General features: G+C 34.0%; 3 protein-coding genes and 1 non-coding gene across 4 annotated transcripts; 1 reads left to right on the top strand and 3 right to left on the bottom strand.

The window, feature by feature from the left end:
- Window positions 1–5,496: 5,496 nt before the first annotated feature.
- On the bottom strand, window positions 5,497–8,419 carry LOC120085078 (ATP synthase subunit epsilon, mitochondrial-like). Its single transcript, XM_039040928.1, has 2 exons — window positions 8,236–8,419; window positions 5,497–5,525 (listed from the first exon to the last, which is right to left on the bottom strand). The coding sequence occupies exons 1-2, from the start codon at window positions 8,417–8,419 to the stop codon at window positions 5,497–5,499; spliced, it is 213 nt and encodes a 70-aa protein (XP_038896856.1).
- A 1,281-nt stretch (window positions 8,420–9,700) lies between these two features.
- LOC120085055 (ATP synthase subunit epsilon, mitochondrial) lies at window positions 9,701–12,091 on the top strand. Its single transcript, XM_039040897.1, has 2 exons — window positions 9,701–9,981; window positions 11,777–12,091. Exons 1-2 carry the CDS (start codon window positions 9,798–9,800, stop codon window positions 11,803–11,805), a joined length of 213 nt encoding a protein of 70 aa, XP_038896825.1. The 5' UTR covers window positions 9,701–9,797; the 3' UTR covers window positions 11,806–12,091.
- A 2,462-nt stretch (window positions 12,092–14,553) lies between these two features.
- On the bottom strand, window positions 14,554–16,867 carry LOC120085164 (ATP synthase subunit epsilon, mitochondrial). Its single transcript, XM_039041048.1, has 2 exons — window positions 16,591–16,867; window positions 14,554–14,793 (listed from the first exon to the last, which is right to left on the bottom strand). Exons 1-2 carry the CDS (start codon window positions 16,772–16,774, stop codon window positions 14,765–14,767), a joined length of 213 nt encoding a protein of 70 aa, XP_038896976.1. The 5' UTR covers window positions 16,775–16,867; the 3' UTR covers window positions 14,554–14,764.
- Window positions 16,868–17,081: 214 nt separating this feature from the next.
- Window positions 17,082–17,153, bottom strand: TRNAQ-UUG. Its single transcript has one exon. It is a non-coding gene; the product is annotated as a tRNA-Gln (tRNA).
- Between the last annotated feature and the right edge of the window lie 3,059 nt (window positions 17,154–20,212).

Raw genomic sequence — 20,212 nt, 5'->3', positions numbered from 1 at the left:
AAGCCGTGGAGGGAAATTGGAAAAGGAAAGTGCAGAGAGAAATGGAAGAAAAGAGAAGAATGATTGAAGGGAAGGAGAAAGGGGGCACTGGCAGCCAGAAGAGAACAGCACGACTCTTTCTTTCTTTCTCTTCGGTTCTGTTCTTCCGGTTTTCCGAGTGAACCGAAAATCGAACCGAGCCAATGTCTACCGTTAGATTACTAGTTTACTTGATAGTAATAGTATCATAATAGATATAGAATTTGAACTCTACTCAATGATGGGGATGTGGATGTGGGAGTTGATTAATTATTCGTGATTCCGAAATCTGATGCAACAATCTTTAATGGGATGTAGGTATTGGAGTATGATTCATAATTCAAACGGTGATGTTATGTTTGTCTTGGACAGCCTTTTTCTTTTATGTGATTCTGTTGAGTTTGCATAAGCTATTGTCATATATTAGAGCACAATCAAGATTTTTGAAGTTGCAATAACTTCAATTTTGGCTGAAACCCGATTCCATGGAACCTCTTGACGGAAAAATCTAAATATGTTAATGTGGTCCAAGTTTTTGTTGATTCTCTCTGCTATTTGCATAAAGGTCATTCGATTCAAGACTTCCTTTTTGTTAACCATTAGTGTATTCTTAGCTTCTCATGCTCAACGTCTCAAATATTCAGAAATTTGGCTTGAAGTTCATCCTTTATAAGTAGATTTTGTTTTACTTTTTTATTTATCTAATTCTAAAAAAACATTGAAGTATAAAATGAATGGCCCTTTGAATTTCTCTTATAAAAAAAAAGTACTTAAGAAAATATAGATTTGAACCAGCTTGGGTTCGATTTTTGGTTAACTGGTTTTTATCGCCCACACTAAATTCTACATATTTTTCTCTGTTTGACTCGGCGGGGTCCAATCGTTGCCTGGATGTTGTTGAAGCGTTAACTGTCACATAGGAAGTAAATTTTGTGGGAAATTTTGGGCCGTGACCTAATAGTTCGGCCCATAATGCCAAATGATCCAATTTTCTAAAAAACTGCTAATTGACTCTCTGCTTACATCATCATGATATAAGATTACAAAAATGTCCCCCAATCTATACGATACTTGTGCCTCAAATGCAACGGTCATCCTAGTCGCTCAAAATTCTCGTGTAAGTGTCATTCAATCTCACTCTGCAAAACCATCATCCATCTACTGTCATAATCGAGGTTCTTAGGTAAGTGAATTTAATTTTTGTTTTGCATGTTGTGTTGAGTCTGTTTAGGTTGGTTTCGTTTGATCGGTCATCCCGTTTTGTGGGTTTCGAAGTTTAATCGACCGCATCTATTTTTTATTTTAAGTTTCTATATGTTTTTGATGTGTTCTACATTGGTTGAGGACGAAGAAGATATAGTTAAAGTCAGACAAGGTAGATAGTGTGTTTTGTGAGAGCGATAGGGCGAGAGCGACACGACGAGAGCTAGATGGGCGAGAACGAGAAAAGCAAGATCGAGATAAGCGAGATTGGCGAGAGCGAGACTTTAACAGTATGTATTGTTAGTGATTTTTTAGTACAAACCTGTTAACTTTATAAATTAAATGTTCATACAATGCAAGAGTAATTTAAGATGTCAAAAGCTTTGAAAATACGTGAAGCTGATAGATTTCTTAGACAAGTAACGAGCCTGGCTCACGTTATGAATGCCAACAATATTGTAAAGGAAAAGCTTACCAGAAGGCAGTTAGAAATGTTCAAGAGAACAATTTTTAAGCGATTTGTAGATATTGAACTTATATTCAACATCCCACTTATCCACCATATGTTATTGAGGAAAGTGAAGAAGTAGGGAGCGGACTCGATTAGTTTCTTTGTCAGAGAAAAGGTCATCACATTTTTTAAGGACGATTTTTTTATTGATAATTGGTTTGTGGCGGTCCCCTATGCGAGTTGTACGGAGTGAGGAGTCCTCATAATAACTTGCAACGAGGTAATTTGGTAATCGGTCGACCTTAGACGCATTCCTTATCTTATATTCAAAATTATTGTTTATGGACATAATAATCTCATTTTTAAGTCACTCTTACTCAAAAAAAGTTGACCAACTTCAACATCTATCTCAAATTAAGAGGCATCTGGCATAATCAATTCCCCTCTACGACATGAAGACATGGAACTCAATCTTGTTGATCTCTCATTAACAGCCACTACAAGTCTACGCACCTTTGAAGGGCCACAGTCCTTAGAATTCAATCATGTTGATCTCTCATTATCAACCACGAAAGGATCACGTTCTTCTGAAGAACCACAATCCATAAAATTCAATCCTGCTGATCTCTCATTACTAACCACGAAAGGATTGCTCTTCTGAAAGACCACAATCCATTGAAGTAAGTCCCTCTGATCTCTCATTACCAAGCAGTCCGTTACATTGAGTTTCTCTTTCCAAGTCTCATGCATGAATGTTGTCATTGTCTATTGATAATGTTGATGGTTGAGTGTTCATAGACAATGGAATATCACCCTTTTTCGATTAAGCTCATATGATACCTCGTATTGTCTAACTATTCCAGTACCATTATAACTCATATTCACATTTTCGTCAAAGTTCGATTTTAGCGTTACATATAGCTGAACTCTACAAAGATATTCCCGTAAAATAAGGAATCGAACATCACCGTAATTCCGTATGTACTGTGGAGGGGCTTCATAGACAAGCTTATATTTAACTCTCATAACAACATCAAATTCTAAGCAACTTACATTTGCAACCCTATAAATGTGAGTTTTAAGTCTTCATACTTCAATGTAATGGGCACAATAATTCATGTTAGCTCGCCTCCAACATACAAATTTTGGTTCTCATCCCAATCACCTCCGTATCGAATTAGTAGACACTTTTATGTCATCCTACAAAGCAAGAAAACATTTTTTATAAACAAATGAATACCGTCTAATACACATGGATCTCTCTCCCTGTCGCTCTCAACTGCTCTCACTCTCGTGACTCTCGTTGTCGCTCTCTCACTCTCGCTGTCGCTCCATCTCTCTCCCTCTCGATCTTGCTATCGCTATCTCTCTCCACCTTTCTCATTGTTGCTCTCTCTCTCCACCTTTCTCGTTGTCGCTCTTTCTCACTCCCCTTTCGTTTGCTATTTACATACCTTTTTTTAGACCACTTTCCTACAAACACCAATGAAACCATGTTCAAGAAAAAGTTCGTTCCATTCTGAAAACCCGTTCTAAAAACTCTGTTTGGTTCCGAAAAATTCCGTTATGAAAAACCTCGTTCAATAATCTCCGTTGAACAAAATGATAGTTCAAATTAAGTTTATATTTTGAAGAATTCACCAATGCATGTTTGCTGTGTGTTAACGATTTTAAGTTGTAGACAGATAATTTCGTGAAAATTGTCAAATCAATTGTACAGTGACAAACAATCACATCACAATGGAAGATAGACAGACAGCGAGAGCGAGACAATTATCGGGGGCAATTCTTGTAATCTCATACCGTGATGACATCGGTAAAAGGTCAATTGACAGTTTTTTAAAAAACTAAGTCATTTAGCATTATAGACCCATATATTAGGTCATTGGCCCAAATTTGCCAATTTTGTGGGGCTCCCAATTTTTTTTCTACTTTCTTTCAAATTTTGATCTCAATTGAGAGTATAAATATAGATACATTAGACCTTAAAAATTATAGTTGTATTTATCATAGACTTTATGGTCACAAACACATACATTTATCAGTTGAGTTCTATTCTCCTTAAGCTTGTTTTGCCTACATTGAAGCTATAACTTTCTAACTAGATAACTAACAATAATTTTTAGAAAAGAAACTACAAAGTCTAGTAAAGAATAAAAAGTAAAATTAATAATCATATTATTTGTATTTGTATTTTTTAGAAGGGAAAAATAAAGAGACTTGAGAGCTTTTTGTGGTTATGGTCAACAAAATCAATTTTGAATTTATTGAAACCAAACAAATCTGTTATTAAAAACACCTTTTGAAAATGTAACCTAATCCATCTCTTATTTAAAGTCATTAATTATATATATTTAGATCGGTTTAGATCAACTCGAGAAAAAAAAAATGTTCTTCAAAAAATCCATTTTTATTTAAATATTTTTTATAAAAAAAAAAATTAAAATACATTTAAAAATCTATTATAAGTGATTGTATAACACTTAAATTTCTTTCCGAAATGACTTATTTTTTAAATCAAAAAAATATATTTAAAGCACACTCTTACTTTTACCTTAAAAAGTATACCAAACTCACCAAATATAAGTGGGTGGACAGAAAGCTTTGAAGACAGTTAAAAAGATTTGGAATATAGCTAAAACACTTATTCCCCATCTTAAAATAAAGAATAAGAACTCTCTACTTCATACCACAATGAAACAAAGATTATGATTAAAATCAAAGCTATACGCATAATTATAACTAAAATAAAAGCTATCACCTTGATGCCCACTTAAGCTATATCGAATTAAAGAAGATTGGGAAACCAATATTTTAGGCCTTGAAAGGAAATTTGGGAAAGAGTTGACTTGAAGCCATTGATAGACGACATAGGTAGACGATGATAAATCGGCTATAAATGAGAAAAATTAAATTCATTATTTATCGGAAGAAATACAGCCAACGGCCCAACGGCCAACAGGTGGGAAATGAATTATTGGAATATTATTCTATTTCTCTCTCTCATATAATTGAAAATATGTTTTAAAAAACATGGGAGCTTTCCTGGTAAGGAACTGCTTTTGCCTTTTGGTTTAGAATATGGAAATGAAGGTGTTGTGTTTGGTTTAACCTACGCCAGAAAGTGGTTGAATACAAGACAAAACCCATGCATGAGGTGTTCCTACCTATAAACTCAACCTAACGTAACCATAAAACATTTGAGTTACTATCGAGTCGATTATTTAAGTTTTTATTTTATAAATACATAAAATATTAATATTTAATAATCTTCATATATTTGAATTAAGACTAACAACTCAATTTCAATTTATATTATAAAAATTTTCATTTCAAAATATTAAAAATTCGTTGGAAAATAATTTATCTAAAAGAACAATGAAATTAAATAAAATTAAAATAAATATATGTATATATAAAGGGTTTTTTAAATATAAAAAAATATTTACACTTTATAGCAAAAAGTTGTATCAAAAGTGTAAATATTTTTTAGATTTTTCTATTTATAAGAATTTCTCTATAATCGTATCACTAAAAATTATGTATATACTTTTCAAAATTAATAATATATTTGAGTTGATTCAAGTTAGTTCGAGTTATTTTAAGTGAACCTATACACCAACCCAATCGGTAAAATCTTGATTTATTTGAACACAATTCAATCCAAATAAGTTAACCCAATCCAAACCAAACCATCCAAGTTGGATTGAATTGATCGGTTTTTCAGGTCATCGGATTTTTTGAACATGCCTATAATTGAGTATTCCCAAAAGTGATTCAACCCAATAAAAAAAGAAGCACCTTCAAAACGCCAAATCCCACCTTCACGCTTCAGGAGTATCCGACCTAATAGCTGAGGTAATCAAGATAAAGTTGCCGGTAAATGCGCACATGTATAATAATTACATATATACTAAATACTGGGAACTCTATTTAAAAATTTATTTACAATTTTCTAAAATTCAGACTTTATTAAACACAACATTAACTATTATTTTTAAACGATGCTAAAACTTTACGGACTTGTGTTTAAACAAAAATTATAAGTTTAGGAGCTATTTCATCCTACCACCTTTTAAAGTTTAAATATCTATTTGATACAATCTCAGACAATAAACTTGTAACTAGAAAGAGTTATATATATATATATATATAAAAGAAATCATTTCATTGATAAATGAAATATCCAATGTACGAACAAAAACCAAGTACAAGATGAACCAACAAGACAACCCCAACCATAGATGAAAAAACACAATGAAGTTAGAGGGAGGGGGAAGAACAAAATGACGATAAAACAGAATGATGTGAAAAGGATTGTTGTTGAAGAATCCCGCATTTATGGAGAGACCAAATAAACCATCAATCCAAGGAACATCAAACCAAAGCACATCCCCCAGACGAATTAAAATAGATAAATATAATTAATAGAGATTAAGAAAAAAGTTGCAACTCATGAAGATTCATTAGGAATACAGTAACAATGGCTGAAATTCACAACTTTCATCAAGAATAGGCGCTTGTGCAGTTATTATAACAAATAGTCATGCAATAAGATCTCAAATAATGTAGTAAAAGGTAAAACCAAATCAATCACACCCCAAAAATGTTTTTGAAAATGAAACCTAAAACACTTTCATAAGTTTCTAAATTTTGTTGTTTACTTTCAACTAATGTTTTTAAAAACCAATTTATGTTTTGAAAACTAAGAATTTGTTTTTAAAATTTAGCTAAAAAAATACACGTGTTTCTTTAAGAAATGTGAAAACCATGATTGAAAAATTGAGAGGTAATAAGCATAAATTTATAGACAGAAAACAAAAACCGAAATCATTACTAAATAGGTCAAAAATTGTGCAATGCAGCGTTCCCTATGAAATTGCAAATGTCAGGATGGAGTCCAATGTGTATAGAAACTACATGCGAAATAATTGAACAATAATTTTTTTTGTGGTGCCATACAATTGACTTCACTCGACGGTACACAGTGGTTATATTTCGTTTTTCCTATGTCTATATCAAATTTAATTTTTAAAAAAATATCCACTGTACTGAAATCCACTGATAAGGAGAATGTAAGACTTTCAAGTGGTACAATACAAATGTACATCCCCGGCATTTGGGAGTTTATTACATTAAATCCCATAAAAACTGGAGAAGAAATGGCATGTGCCCCATGCCAGAACACTATCGTGGATTCTGCACCCAAGATGGAAACATAATACGTACAGTTTGGATGTCAGAATTGAGACAAAACTTGCTATTGAACTTTCATACCTTAAAAACAAAATGAGCTAATACGTCGATAAATCTCTCCCAAATGGAGTAGAAGAGAAGTCCAAATGATGGGGACGCCAACCATTGATCAAAGTAGGCTGAAATAACAATGTGGTCAAAGAACTTATGGGGTGGAAATTAAGGTTTTCTTATGTGTCTAATTTGGCCGGGGACGAAGCACTGACATACGATGGTCGATCCTTGATCCTTCAAGACTGATAACTGACAGCTTCTTTGTGCTAACGAATATCCGTTTGGGTTTGTTTTAGTCTAATCAATTGGCTTTTGCAGATTTTCAATATCAGCTCCAAAATTCTAATAAAAAAAAAACTATCATCCCTAAAATTTAACCGGAAAGAACTCCAAGCAAAAAGTCTAAACCGCCATCGGCAGAGGAAGTAAGTCAGTTATTCAATTGAATGGTATTTCTCAAGGTTTGGAAACACATGAGTATAAGTAAATGCCTATATCAGACGATGAAAATTAAATTTATCAAGAAAAGAGATGCTCCACTAAAACTTAAGGGAACAAATAACCAACACACAAATGACTTGCACGACATGGAAGCGACCAATAAGTAAGACTGTCGCAACACAAATAGCATCTACATCACAACAAATACGCATAAAGGTGAATGCAAACTACAAGCCCTAGAGAACTACGACGCAAATTGTATCCCTAAGAATTGTGCGATCTTCATATCACCATAAGGAGAAATGAAATTACCCGAAATTCTCAAAGATTGAATGAATAAGAAATAAAGACAGCATCAAAATATGTCAATTACGAGCTGTCAGTTGCTCAAAAAAACAAGTTTTTATAGTGTCTCATGGCATGGACGTGATTGGACTATGATTAGGACACTCAAAGTAGTGTGCGACACAAGTTTCATAATTTTTTAAACAACCAATGATATTTTATTATTAAATATTAAATAATAATAATAATATGGTTGGAGGTGGCAAAAAATTTTGATTTCTTGTTACAATCATTTTTTTATGTTGTTTAGTTTCTAAAAAAAAAAATTAAGTCAATCCAAGCATGGGAAGATAGATTTCACAATTCATGAATGTTGGTGTGTCCTAACATGCACAAGGTTGGTGTCGGTGCACACACGCTCTGTGGCTGTCCCAAGTCTTAGGTTGTCGCAATGTGTGAACATGATTGATCTTATATTTGGTGGACATTATTGTTTTATATTGGGGAATATCAAAATAAATGAAAGAGCTTGAAAACCCTAAATTTCGATCTAACATCAAAATAGAAGGAAAAGAGAGAAAGCATACTGGGCTTTTGAGGCTTGTCGTCGACCCACTTGGCAACGAAAAAGTGAACTTTCTTGCGGCTGAGAACCTCAGTCTTGTAAGGCTCTTTGAGAGAGTTCCTGACTAGATTGACGCAAATATTTGAGTATGCGATGTAAGTCATCCCTGCCGCTCTCCAAAAGGGAACAGCTGCATTCAAATACATTTCTCTCCAATTTTTTTCTCTCTTACTCTACCTTTGTTCCTAAAAAAATTTTACGGATGGCTGTAAAAATAATAGAGAGTGGCATTATGCTTACGTCATAAACATATGATTTTATCGATTCACTCTCGTTCTTTGATGGCTCGTCACACATTTCACAGTCACTCAATACCGTGTATATTCAATCATATTAACATCATACTCGATGCTCAATTACTTTATACTCGATTGAGGAATTTTCTAGATGGTTGATTTACATGTACTATATACTTGGTGCATGTTACACAATACTGGACAATATTCGATAAACATTGACTATATAAATGGTTGATTTACATGTACTATATACTCGGTGTAATATAGAGACGTTCTGATAAATACTCAATACATGTTAAGATATACTCGTTATACAATACTCGACAATACCGGGAAAAAAATTGGTGACTACATAGATGGTATAGATTTACAAATAGTGTCAAGATTTACATAGTAAGCCCTAATAAAAATAAGGTCAAAATCTTTATTAGGGTTGGGTCATGGGTCTTGGTGAATTTGTGAATTTTGACATTGTTTGTAAATCTGACATCATTTTTATTAGGGCTTTCCATGTAAATTTTTATTAGGTTGAATTCACTCGATTATCGATGGATCGTCACACGTTCCTCGATGCACAGTTACTCCATTTCCAGCTTCATGGTCACTTGATATTCTGCAATCGACACGTGTATACTCGATCACCTCAACATCATACTCGATGGTCGATTACTTTATACTCGATTATTTTGAATTCATAACCCGTTTGAAGGTCACTCGATATGCAGCTTCATGGTCACTCGATACGGCTGCAATCGACACTTGTATACTTGATCATATCAACGTCATACTCTAAGCTCGATTGGGGAATTTTTTGGATGGTTGATTTACATGTACTATATACTTGGTGCATGTTACACGATATTTGACAATACTTGATCAACATTGAAGTTTTGTGTGATTAACCGATGGTTCTATGGTGTAGTGGTTAGCACTCTGGACTTTGAATCCAGCGACCTGGGTTTGGCTCCCGTAGGACCTTTTCTTTTTATGTTTTTAAAATATTTTAAAAATAATCCAAAACAAATACACCGATGGAGCAGCATATTGGGCTTCGATACACAAGAAGAAGAGGAGGCCCGCTAGAGGCTTAGTTTCCGGGAGGCCCATTACATTCGGCTGAGAATCTCTTCGGCCCACTAGCCCAAACAGAACGTCGCGGTGTTAAACCACGCACAAATGGGTTGAACATAAGGCATATCAACGAGACTGCAGAGAGTGAGAGAGAATCAAGGAGTTTATTTTGAGGAACAGAGGTAGAGAGAAAGAGAGAAAAAGTTGCAGAGAAATGGCTTCGAATGCAGCGGTTCCCTTTTGGAGAGCGGCGGGGATGACTTACATCACATACTCAAACATTTGCGCCAATCTGGTCAGGAACTGTCTCAAGGAGCCTTACAAGACCGAGGTTCTCAGCCGCGAGAAGGTTCACTTTTCCGTTTCCAAGTGGGTTGACGGCAAGCCCCAAAAGCCCAGTATGCTCTCTCTCTTTTCCCCCTATTTTGATTTTAGATCGAGATCTAGGGTTTTCCAGCTCTCTCATTTGTTTTGTTGTTCTCCTATTTTGATGCTGTTTTTGTTTCTGATTTGTTTTCAATACATTGACCTCTTATTCATTCAATCTTTGATTTTCCGGGGTTAATTCTTATAATCGATTGTTGAGGATTTCGGGTAAGTTTATTTCTCGTTAAGGTGATATGAAGATAGCACAATTCTTAGGGATACAATTCGCGTCGTGGTTCTCTAGGGCGTGTAGTTTGCGTTCACCTTTATGCGTATTTGTTGTGATGTAGATGTTATTTGTGTTGCGTGTCGTGGAAGTCATTAGTGTGTTGGTTATTTGTTCCCTTGAGTTGTAGCGGAGCATCTCCTTTCTCGATAATTTTAGTTTTCATTCTCTGTAGTAAGCATTTACTTAGTAGTATCCAAACCTGTTGAGAAATACCAATTAATTGAATAATTTGATGTCTATATGACTTACTTTGCCACTAGCGATTTGATATCCAACATATGAGCCATTTTGACATCCAACATTCCGTTTTTTATGATTTGATTTATTTCAGTGATTGGTTCAAGCTGTTGCACTGTTAACCGCGATGTTAACACTGGTCTGAATTAGGATGACCCCACCAACCTTGCTTGACTGACTGCTCACCAATGTCTCCACTGGAATATGTTGAATTGAAACGAGTTTAAAGGAGAGAATTACATTGGATTGTCGTCATTAAAAGTGAAAACTCGCCTGCTAAACTCATTGGCTCGAATTTCATGCTAATCACCGTTAAGTTTTTGACAAGAGAGAAAGGTAGAAAAGTAAAATGACAAACAAGATATTTTTATAAGATGAATTTTGGTGCTGATATTTAAAATCAGAAAAACCAATTGATTAGACTAAAACAAACCCAAACGGATATTCGTTGGCACAAAGAAGCTGTCAGTGGTCAGTCTTGATGTATCAAGAATCGACCATAACATGTCAGTGCTTTGACCAAATTGGACACATAAAAAACCTTAATTCCCACCCCTGAAGTTCTTTGACCACGTTGTTATTTCGGCCTTCTTTGATCAATGATTGGTGTCCGTGTCATTTGTACTTTTACTCCACTTGGGAGAGATTTATTCACATATTAGCTCATTTTGATTTTAAGGTATGATGGTGCATTTTGTCTCAATTCTGAACAACCAAAGTGTAGGTACTACGTTTCATCTAGAGTGTCGAATCCACATTAGTCTTCTGGTAAGGGGCATGGGATATTTCTTCTCCAGTTTTTATGTGATTTAATTTAAACCCCCAAATGTCTGGGATATACATTAGTAATGTAGCACTGGATAGTCTTTCGTACTCCTTGTCAGTTGATGACAAACATGTTCTTGTCTTGCCATAGATATTTTAAGATAACCAGTGTGTACTGTGCGAGTGAAGTCAATTGCATGGCACCACAAAAATTATTGTTCAAGTGTTCCGCAAATAGTTTCTATGCATATTGGACTCAAAGGAAGCACCACTTATGAGAGTGTATCATTTTCAAAAACTTCTTCTTCTTCTTCTTCTTCTTCCTTTTTTTTTTGAATGTTTGATTGTTTTGCTTTTACCTTTATTCCTTTACTACATTATTTGTGATTTTATTGCGTGACTATTTGTTATAATATAACTGCCTATTCTTGACGGGAGTTGTGAATTTCAGCCATTGTAACTATATACCTAATGAATCTTCATAAGTTGTATCTTCTTTCTTGATCTCTAATTTCAATTAATCTTTGTTACCCCAGCTCTGAGATCGGACACTCCTGAAGCGTGAAGGTGGTGGGAGTTGGCGTTTTGAAGGTGTTTCTGTTTTTATTATAAACATGATCACTTTTTGGAATCAAACCTTTTATGGAAATAAATTGATGAATCTCTGAAATTTCCATGGGGTTGAACCGAACACCCTCTCATTCCCATATTGTAAACCAAAAGCGGTTCATAAGCTCTCATTTCTTTTAAAACCTATTTACAGTTAATTCCAATAATTAATTTTCTAACCGCTGGCGTTGGGCCGTTGGCTGTATTCCTTCCGTTAAATAATGGATTTAATTTTTCATTTATAGCCGATTTATCATTGTCGACTTATGTTATTGGTGATTGTGATATTGAAGTTAAAAACATTTAATTGGTGGTTGATGGTAAATATGAGGAGGGTTTATTTTAATAAGATGGAAGGGTAGAAAATTAATTAAATATATTAAGTTTTAGAGAAAAATACCTTTTTGGTCCCTAAGTTTTAGGTCTGGTTTCTATTTAGTTCTTAGGTTTCAAAATGTTATACATCTAATATTTAAGTTTTGAGTTTGGTTTTAATTTAATCTTTAGGTTTCAAAATGTTACAAGTTTACTCTTGATATTTGAATTTTGCTTTAATTTGGTTCTCATGTTTCGCAGTTTACACTTTTAACCTCAAAATTTTACTAAATACTCACTTTCTATCATTTGGAGTTATTTTAAATAAATTAAAAATCATTAAAATAATTACAATTAATTAAGTTTCATTATTTTGATCACTTTTTAAATTATTAAATTTAAAATTTCACTTCTAATTATTTTTAATAAATTAATCAAAATCGATGTTTATGACTGAAATTAAGTATTTAAAAAAAATTAAGGTTAAAAATGTAAAATATTGAAATCCATGGACCAAATTGAAACAAAACTTAAATCTCAAAGATAAAAGTGTTACATTAAAACTTAAGGACTAAATTTAAACAAAACTCAAAATTTAAAGATTAAATGTGTAACATTTTAAAACTTATGGACTAAATAAAAACTAGAGTCAAAACCTAAGGACCAAAAAGGTATAATTCCAAAGTTTTATTTGCTTGCATCACTTTCATTTTTTAAAAAAGTGACGAATTTTCTAAAATTAAAGTTGGAGGGGGTCAAAAATGTTAATTATCCCTTAAGAAATCCTTCCCAAACACTACAACACCACCTAAATATGATAGACGATGATCAATTTGATATATGAGAGAGGAGGGCGCAAACAATGCAGAAACAACGAAGAAGAAAACAACAAATTAAAAGAAATAGAATCAAAAGCAAATAGGGAATATACGCTAAAAAAAAATATTTTCCGAATAAGGAAGAGAAAAAGGAATACATATTAATATTTTATATACAATGTGTAGTAACAGTAGAACGTTGGTTGATAATTTGTAATCCGACATGTTGTCCAAGCATCATAAGCGTGGCTTGAGGACCAAGCGAAGCCCCAAAAGTCGAGTCATCAACAACTCTCAGCGCTTCCATTGTTGTTGAATATTAGTTACATTTTGATCAGAACTGTCAACAGAGTTCTATCGGAGGATTAAGAAACAAGAATATGGCAGGGGAATTGGTTGCTGGAGCTGTTTTGGGTGCTTTAGCAGGTGAGTTGCTGAAAGGAGTGATCAATTTGATGGAGAAAGCAATTCATTTCAAACCTGTGCTTGAAGAAATCAAGTCACAGGTTGAGTTTTTAATCCCATTGATGGAGCAGCTGGATGATCTTGGTGACAACATATTCCAGCTCCAATATTCTGAAAACTTGAAGCAACTCATACGTAAAGGGAACCAGCTCATTATGGAGTGTGAAGTTGCCAAGCAATCGATTTTAAAGTGTCCGAAGTTCCCGTTTTACACCAAGAAACTTTATAAATTAGACGGTGGACTTGAGAGGGTATCGCACAATTTTGCAACTGAACGAGTAGCAAATGAAGAAACTACAAGATTTGGAGATTACCAATGAGCATGCTAACATAGCTCGATTGTTCGTAGATAAGGTCATGAATAAAGGCAAGATCATCAAGAAAATGTTTATGGGGGGATTAGTGATAATAACGATCGCAGTTGTGGTCTCCACAATTATCCAACAATCAAGCTCCCCTTATTGTTTTACCACGAGAATAATATGGTACTGGGGTTTGTTAGTTGAATTTTTTATTTTACGTTTCTTTGCATTTGTTTGTCACAATATAATATGTACGAAATTTTATTTTCTTCAACCAGGGAAACCAGGTACAAACTTTTTTTATGCTTGGGTAGGAAGGATTGTAGAACACATTAAGGATGACCCAGAGGGAGATTGGTACATATAACTGTATTCCTCTTTATATATATCTCTCTCTCTATATATATATATAGAAAAAGTTTAATTATGAATTAATTAATTAATTATGTGTGGACGGGTTGATAATCGATTTTAATTTGCAATCACCCTATAGGTTCATCTCTCACAGTTAAAGATCACCGCAAGTACAAAAGTCTTCAAAACTCTTGAACATGTTTTTAATCACTTTTTTTAAAAATCAAAACCGATAGAGTTTAAAATGAGTAGAAGGACCTTGAAATATAGGGATTTTGATTTACTAGAATGTGGAGTATGTTTGAGACTGCAGAATGCAAGCTTTGCTGAAGATACAAATAAAACACCAGTAGTAGGTGATTTATTTGTAAGAGGATCATAATTCTCATCTTCCTCCCTTATAATTGACAAATCACAAGCAAACCAACGTAGAAGAAAACCAACGGAAGGAATACAGCCAACGGCCCAACAGTTAGAAAATTAATTATTGGAATTAATTGTAAATATGGTTTACAATGTGGGAATGAGAGGGTGTTTGGTTCAACCCCATGGAAATTCCAGAGATTCATCAATTTATTTCCATAAAAGGTTTGATTCCAAAAAGTGATTATGTTTATAATAAAAACAGAAACACCTTCAAAAACGCCAACTCCCACCACCTTCACGCTTCAGGAGTGTCCGATCTCAGAGCTGGGGTAACAAAGATAATTGAAATTAGAGATCAAGAAAGAAGATGCAACTTATGAAGATTCATTAGGTATATAGTTACAATGACTGAAATTCACAACTCCCGTCAAGAATAGCCTTATGCAGTTATTATAACAAATAGTCACGCAATAAAATCACAAATAATGTAGTAAAGGACTAAAGGTAAAAGCAAAACAATCAAACATTCAAAAAAAAAAAAGAAGAAGAAGAAGAAGAAGAAGAAGTTTTTGAAAATGATACACTCTCATTAGTGGTGCTTCCTTTGAGTCCAATATGCATAGAAACTATTTGCGGAACACTTGAACAATAATTTTTGTGGTGCCATGCAATTGACTTCACTCGCACAGTACACACTGGTTATCTTAAAATATCTATGGCAAGACAAGAACATGTTTGTAATCAACTGACAAGGAGTACGAAAGACTATCCAGTGCTACATTACTAATGTATATCCCAGACATTTGGGGGTTTAAATTAAATCACATAAAAACTGGAGAAGAAATAGCCCATGCCCCTTACCAGAAGACTAAGGTGGATTCGACACTCTAGATGAAACATAATACCTACACTTTGGTTGTTCAGAATTGAGACAAAATGCACCATCATACCTTAAAATCAAAATGAGCTAATATGTGAATAAATCTCTCCCAAGTGGAGTTAAAGTACAAATGGCACGGACACCAATCATTGATCAAAGTAGGCCGAAATAACAACGTGGTCAAAGAACTTCAGGGGTGGGAATTAAGGTTTTTTGTGTGTCTAATTTGGTCAAAGCACTGACATGTTATGGTCGATCCTTGATACATCAAGACCGACCACTGACAGCTTCTTTGTGCCAACGAATCCGCTTGGGTTTGTTTTAGTCTAATCAATTGGTTTTTCTGATTTTAAATATCAGCACCAAAATTCATCTTATAAAAATATCTTGTTTGTCATTTTACTTTTCTACCTTTCTCTCTTGTCAAAAACTTAACGGTGATTAGCATGAAATTCGAGCTAATGAGTTTAGTAGGCGAGTTTTCACTTTTAATGACGACAATCCAATGTAATTCTCTCCTTTAAACTCGTTTCAATTCAACATATTCCAGTGGAGACATTGGTGAGCAGTCAGTCAAGCAAGGTTGGTGGGTTCGTCCTAATTCAGACCAATGTTAACATCGCGGTTAACAGTGCAACAGCTTGAACCAATCACTGATATAAATCAAATCATAAAAAACGGAATGTTGGATGTCAAAATGGCTCATATGTTGGATATCAAATCGCTATTGGCAAAGTAAGTCATATAGACATCAAATTATTCAATTAATTGGTATTTCTCAACAGGTTTGGATACTACTAAGTAAATGCTTACTACAGAGAATGAAAACTAAAATTATCGAGAAAGGAGATGCTCCGCTACAACTCAAGGGAACAAATAACCAACACACTAATGACTTCCACGACACGCAACACAAATAACATCTACATCACAACAAATACGCATAAAGGTGAACGCAAACTACACGCCCTAGAGAACCACGACGCGAATTGTATCCCTAAGAATTGTGCTATCTTCATATCACCTTAACGAGAAATAAACTTACCCGAAATCCTCAACAATCGATTATAAGAATTAACCCCAGAAAATCAAAGATTGAATGAATAAGAGGTCAATGTATTGAAAACAAATCAGAAACAAAAACAGCATCAAAATAGGAGAACAACAAAACAAATGAGAGAGCTGGAAAACCCTAGATCTCGATCTAAAATCAAAATAGGGGGAAAAGAGAGAGAGCATACTGGGCTTTTGGGGCTTGCCGTCAACCCACTTGGAAACGGAAAAGTGAACCTTCTCGCGGCTGAGAACCTCGGTCTTGTAAGGCTCCTTGAGACAGTTCCTGACCAGATTGGCGCAAATGTTTGAGTATGTGATGTAAGTCATCCCCGCCGCTCTCCAAAAGGGAACCGCTGCATTCGAAGCCATTTCTCTGCAACTTTTTCTCTCTTTCTCTCTACCTCTGTTCCTCAAAACAAACTCCTTGATTCTCTCTCACTCTCTGCAGTCTCGTTGATATGCCTTATGTTCAACCCATTTGTGCGTGGTTTAACACCGCGACGTTCTGTTTGGGCTAGTGGGCCGAAGAGATTCTCAGCCGAATGTAATGGGCCTCCCGGAAACTAAGCCTCTAGCGGGCCTCCTCTTCTTCTTGTGTATCGAAGCCCAATATGCTGCTCCATCGGTATATTTGTTTCGGATTATTTTTGAAATATTTTAAAAACATAAAATGGAAAGGTCCTACCGGGAGTCGAACCCAGGTCGCTGGATTCAAAGTCCAGAGTGCTAACCACTACACCATAGAACCAGTAGTTAGGACGTAAAACTTCAGTTAATTGTAATTACTTGTAATAATTCCTTTATTTTAAAAAAACATATATTTCGTAACCATCTGATTTTCTGTGATTATTCTCTCTTTTTTTTTTTTTTTTATAATTGTTTACAATTTTCTTAATTAAAAAGTTGAATTCTCAGCTAAATTTCAAAGAGAAAAACTACATTTTTCATAAGTTAGTTTGATTTTTTTTTAAAATATTGGTAGAAAGTGGATAACAAAACAAGAAATTTAATGATGAAAGAGTTATTAATTAACTTAATTTACGAAAAGACAAAAAACTAAATGATCACTAAACAAGACTTTATAGGAGTAGTTGAATAAATGGCATTCAAGCCCAAAATAGTAGAATTAGAATATATAGTAGAAGTATAAAATAATTGTATATATAGAACAAAAAAATGATAAAAGACTAAAAAGCCCATTTAATAACTTGTAGAAATACAAGTTATTGTATCCATTTTTTTAGAATAATTAAGAAAATTTAGATGTTAAGTGGATATGAAATTCATAACAAATAATCCTACTCTGTGTTTGTATGTTTACAAAACTCTTAATATTGAAAACTATAAATTTGGTCATTATTGTATGCATGATTTGAAGAAAAAATGAAGAAAAATGGCTAAGGAAGCAAAAGTTGCAACCACGAATGCATAGATGAGATCAGCTCAACATCCAACGTTGCAACACAGAAAACTATGCGATGAGATGAAACATGAAAAGAGAAAACGACAAATACGTAGGCAGTGAACATCACATCAAAACGCATTTGATAGCTGATTTGAGACATTCGCAGCAGAGTCAATGAATCCGTGACGCGAGTAGTCGGCACAATAGGGCATGGAATTAAATGCAAGGTGTGCATCATTAGAGAGAGGCAAAGAACCTTCTTTTTTACGCTTATAAATTGTTCATTGAAAATTTACCTAAGTATCAAAATAACCCTACTAAAAAATTAGCTGAAACCCTATCCATTCCTCACCTGAAACCTGTCATTGTTACCACTCCTTCGAGCTTTTTTTTTCAGAATTCTGAGTGAGAGCTCAGTCTTTTTCTCTGAAAAAGGAGAAGAGAAATCATCACCACCATGCAACCATACTGAAGCAACGCCATTAGAGCCAAAGGAAACAAGATATTGTGATCTGTGCCTTGATTTTCTTGACATTTTTATTTTGTATTAAGTTGTAGAGATTGAAAAACTCCTTAATCTTAATATGAATACAATGTCTTCCATATTTTATCCATCCATATTTCTTTTCATAAGCATGTACGACTAAATTCTTAATGGGTTGAGGAAGATAAGCTAACATTTTTACGAAGTTGTGCATAAGTAGCCGTTCATCTTGTTTAATATATACATAGTGAGTAGCTAAGATCAAATCGAGAGATTGATCTAGGTAGAAAACAATCAATTGTATGAGAGAGAATGTGACCGTGGAACTCATTAAACAATGATATAAGTGGCTTTATAAATAAAGATAACCTATTGCAATCAAAACTCATCGCATGCATCCTAAAGATAGAACATTGTGACTCAAGACACCGGGAGATGAAGTTCATTATTTTATGAGTTTATAGCATGAACACATGATTTATGTACTACTTAAGAGAATGTTAGTAAATCTTTCTCAAACCTTGTCTTGTTATTGATATTTTCTCCATTTTCAACACACACTGCTTCATCTAATGTTTGTACTTGTCATCACACATTCATTATCCTTCATCACATCACCATTCACACACTCTCCATCATACACTCCACCATATTTGTAAGTAATTCATTAGCTAAGAAACAATATTTTATTGCATATTTGAAAGCAAACTATTACGTTAAAATGAAACAACCATTTCATCGCACGTTAGTCGTATGTGCCTGAGTTCGACCTTGAAGCTCACCGAGACCACCCTGTTTAGATTTGTACTTGAGTCCAAATAGGAAAACATTGCGTTCAAAATAAATTATTCATCGCATTTAGGATTTAAAGCACAACATAAGGCTGTTATATCATCGCATCATTCAGAAGTGCAACAAGTTTTTGGCGTCATTGCCAGGGACGATGGTAACTAATTTGTGTTGAAAATTTTGTTTTCGATTTTCATAGGCCCTCGACTTTAGGTGTATTACACCCTTTGTCTATGCAGTGGTGCAAGACATTACATGAGTGACAGCACAACGCCTGTGAAGAAACTCGAGTGAAGAAAAACTTGAGCAGAAGCGGATTGACCAAATTCTATTAATTATTGAATACTAAATTTACAGTAAACATACAAATAGATATACATTTAAATTAAATTACAACATACTATATAAGAAAAAGAGTTTAAAAAATTCATATTTGAAGACTTTTTTCTTCACGAATCCTCCCTCAAACAAAATCAGCAACTTATTGAAGGCCTTCTTCAAGATTGTCTCGAACCAAAACTCAAACACAACCACAATAGAGTCCTCTATATTGTCAGGGTGAAAACCTAAGAGTAGTGGGCTCTGACTATTTTGGTTTAGAAGGGAAAAGCCTTAAGGTGGAGGAAGAAGATTGAGAAGTATCACACAAGAACTCAAAAGTTATAGAACACTTCTGTTATTTTTCTCTCAATCGTTCAATCGAAAATCATCCAATCGAGGAGAAAGAAAAACTATTTTTCTTTTATTCTCCTATTGCCCAACAATAAATAACCACCCCACTAAAGTGGGTGGATAGAAAAGATGGGGGAAGGGAGTTGTAACTCCCTTCCTTATTATTCAACTAATAATAATATAATATAAATAGATATGATAAATATTATCATATTATATTTATATTAAATTATATGTTATATCAAATATAACATATAACTCATAGTTTTAATATTGTATCACATACAATATAAACGGTAGTTTTTTTTTCTCTATTTTATGGTATTTAATATAAATATCATTTATATTAAATTTAACAACTATAAATCACATTTATAGAAAATATATTTGAATCTCATTCAAATATTTATTTCCTCCCATTAAGCTATAATGTATCAAATACATTATGACAATTATA

The sequence above is a fragment of the Benincasa hispida genome, chromosome 9 (assembly GCF_009727055.1).
Source record: "Benincasa hispida cultivar B227 chromosome 9, ASM972705v1, whole genome shotgun sequence".
NCBI classification, from domain to species: Eukaryota; Viridiplantae; Streptophyta; class Magnoliopsida; order Cucurbitales; family Cucurbitaceae; genus Benincasa; species Benincasa hispida.
The sequence above is the reverse complement of the archived record's forward strand: the minus strand, read 5'-3'. Positions and strand labels throughout refer to the sequence as shown.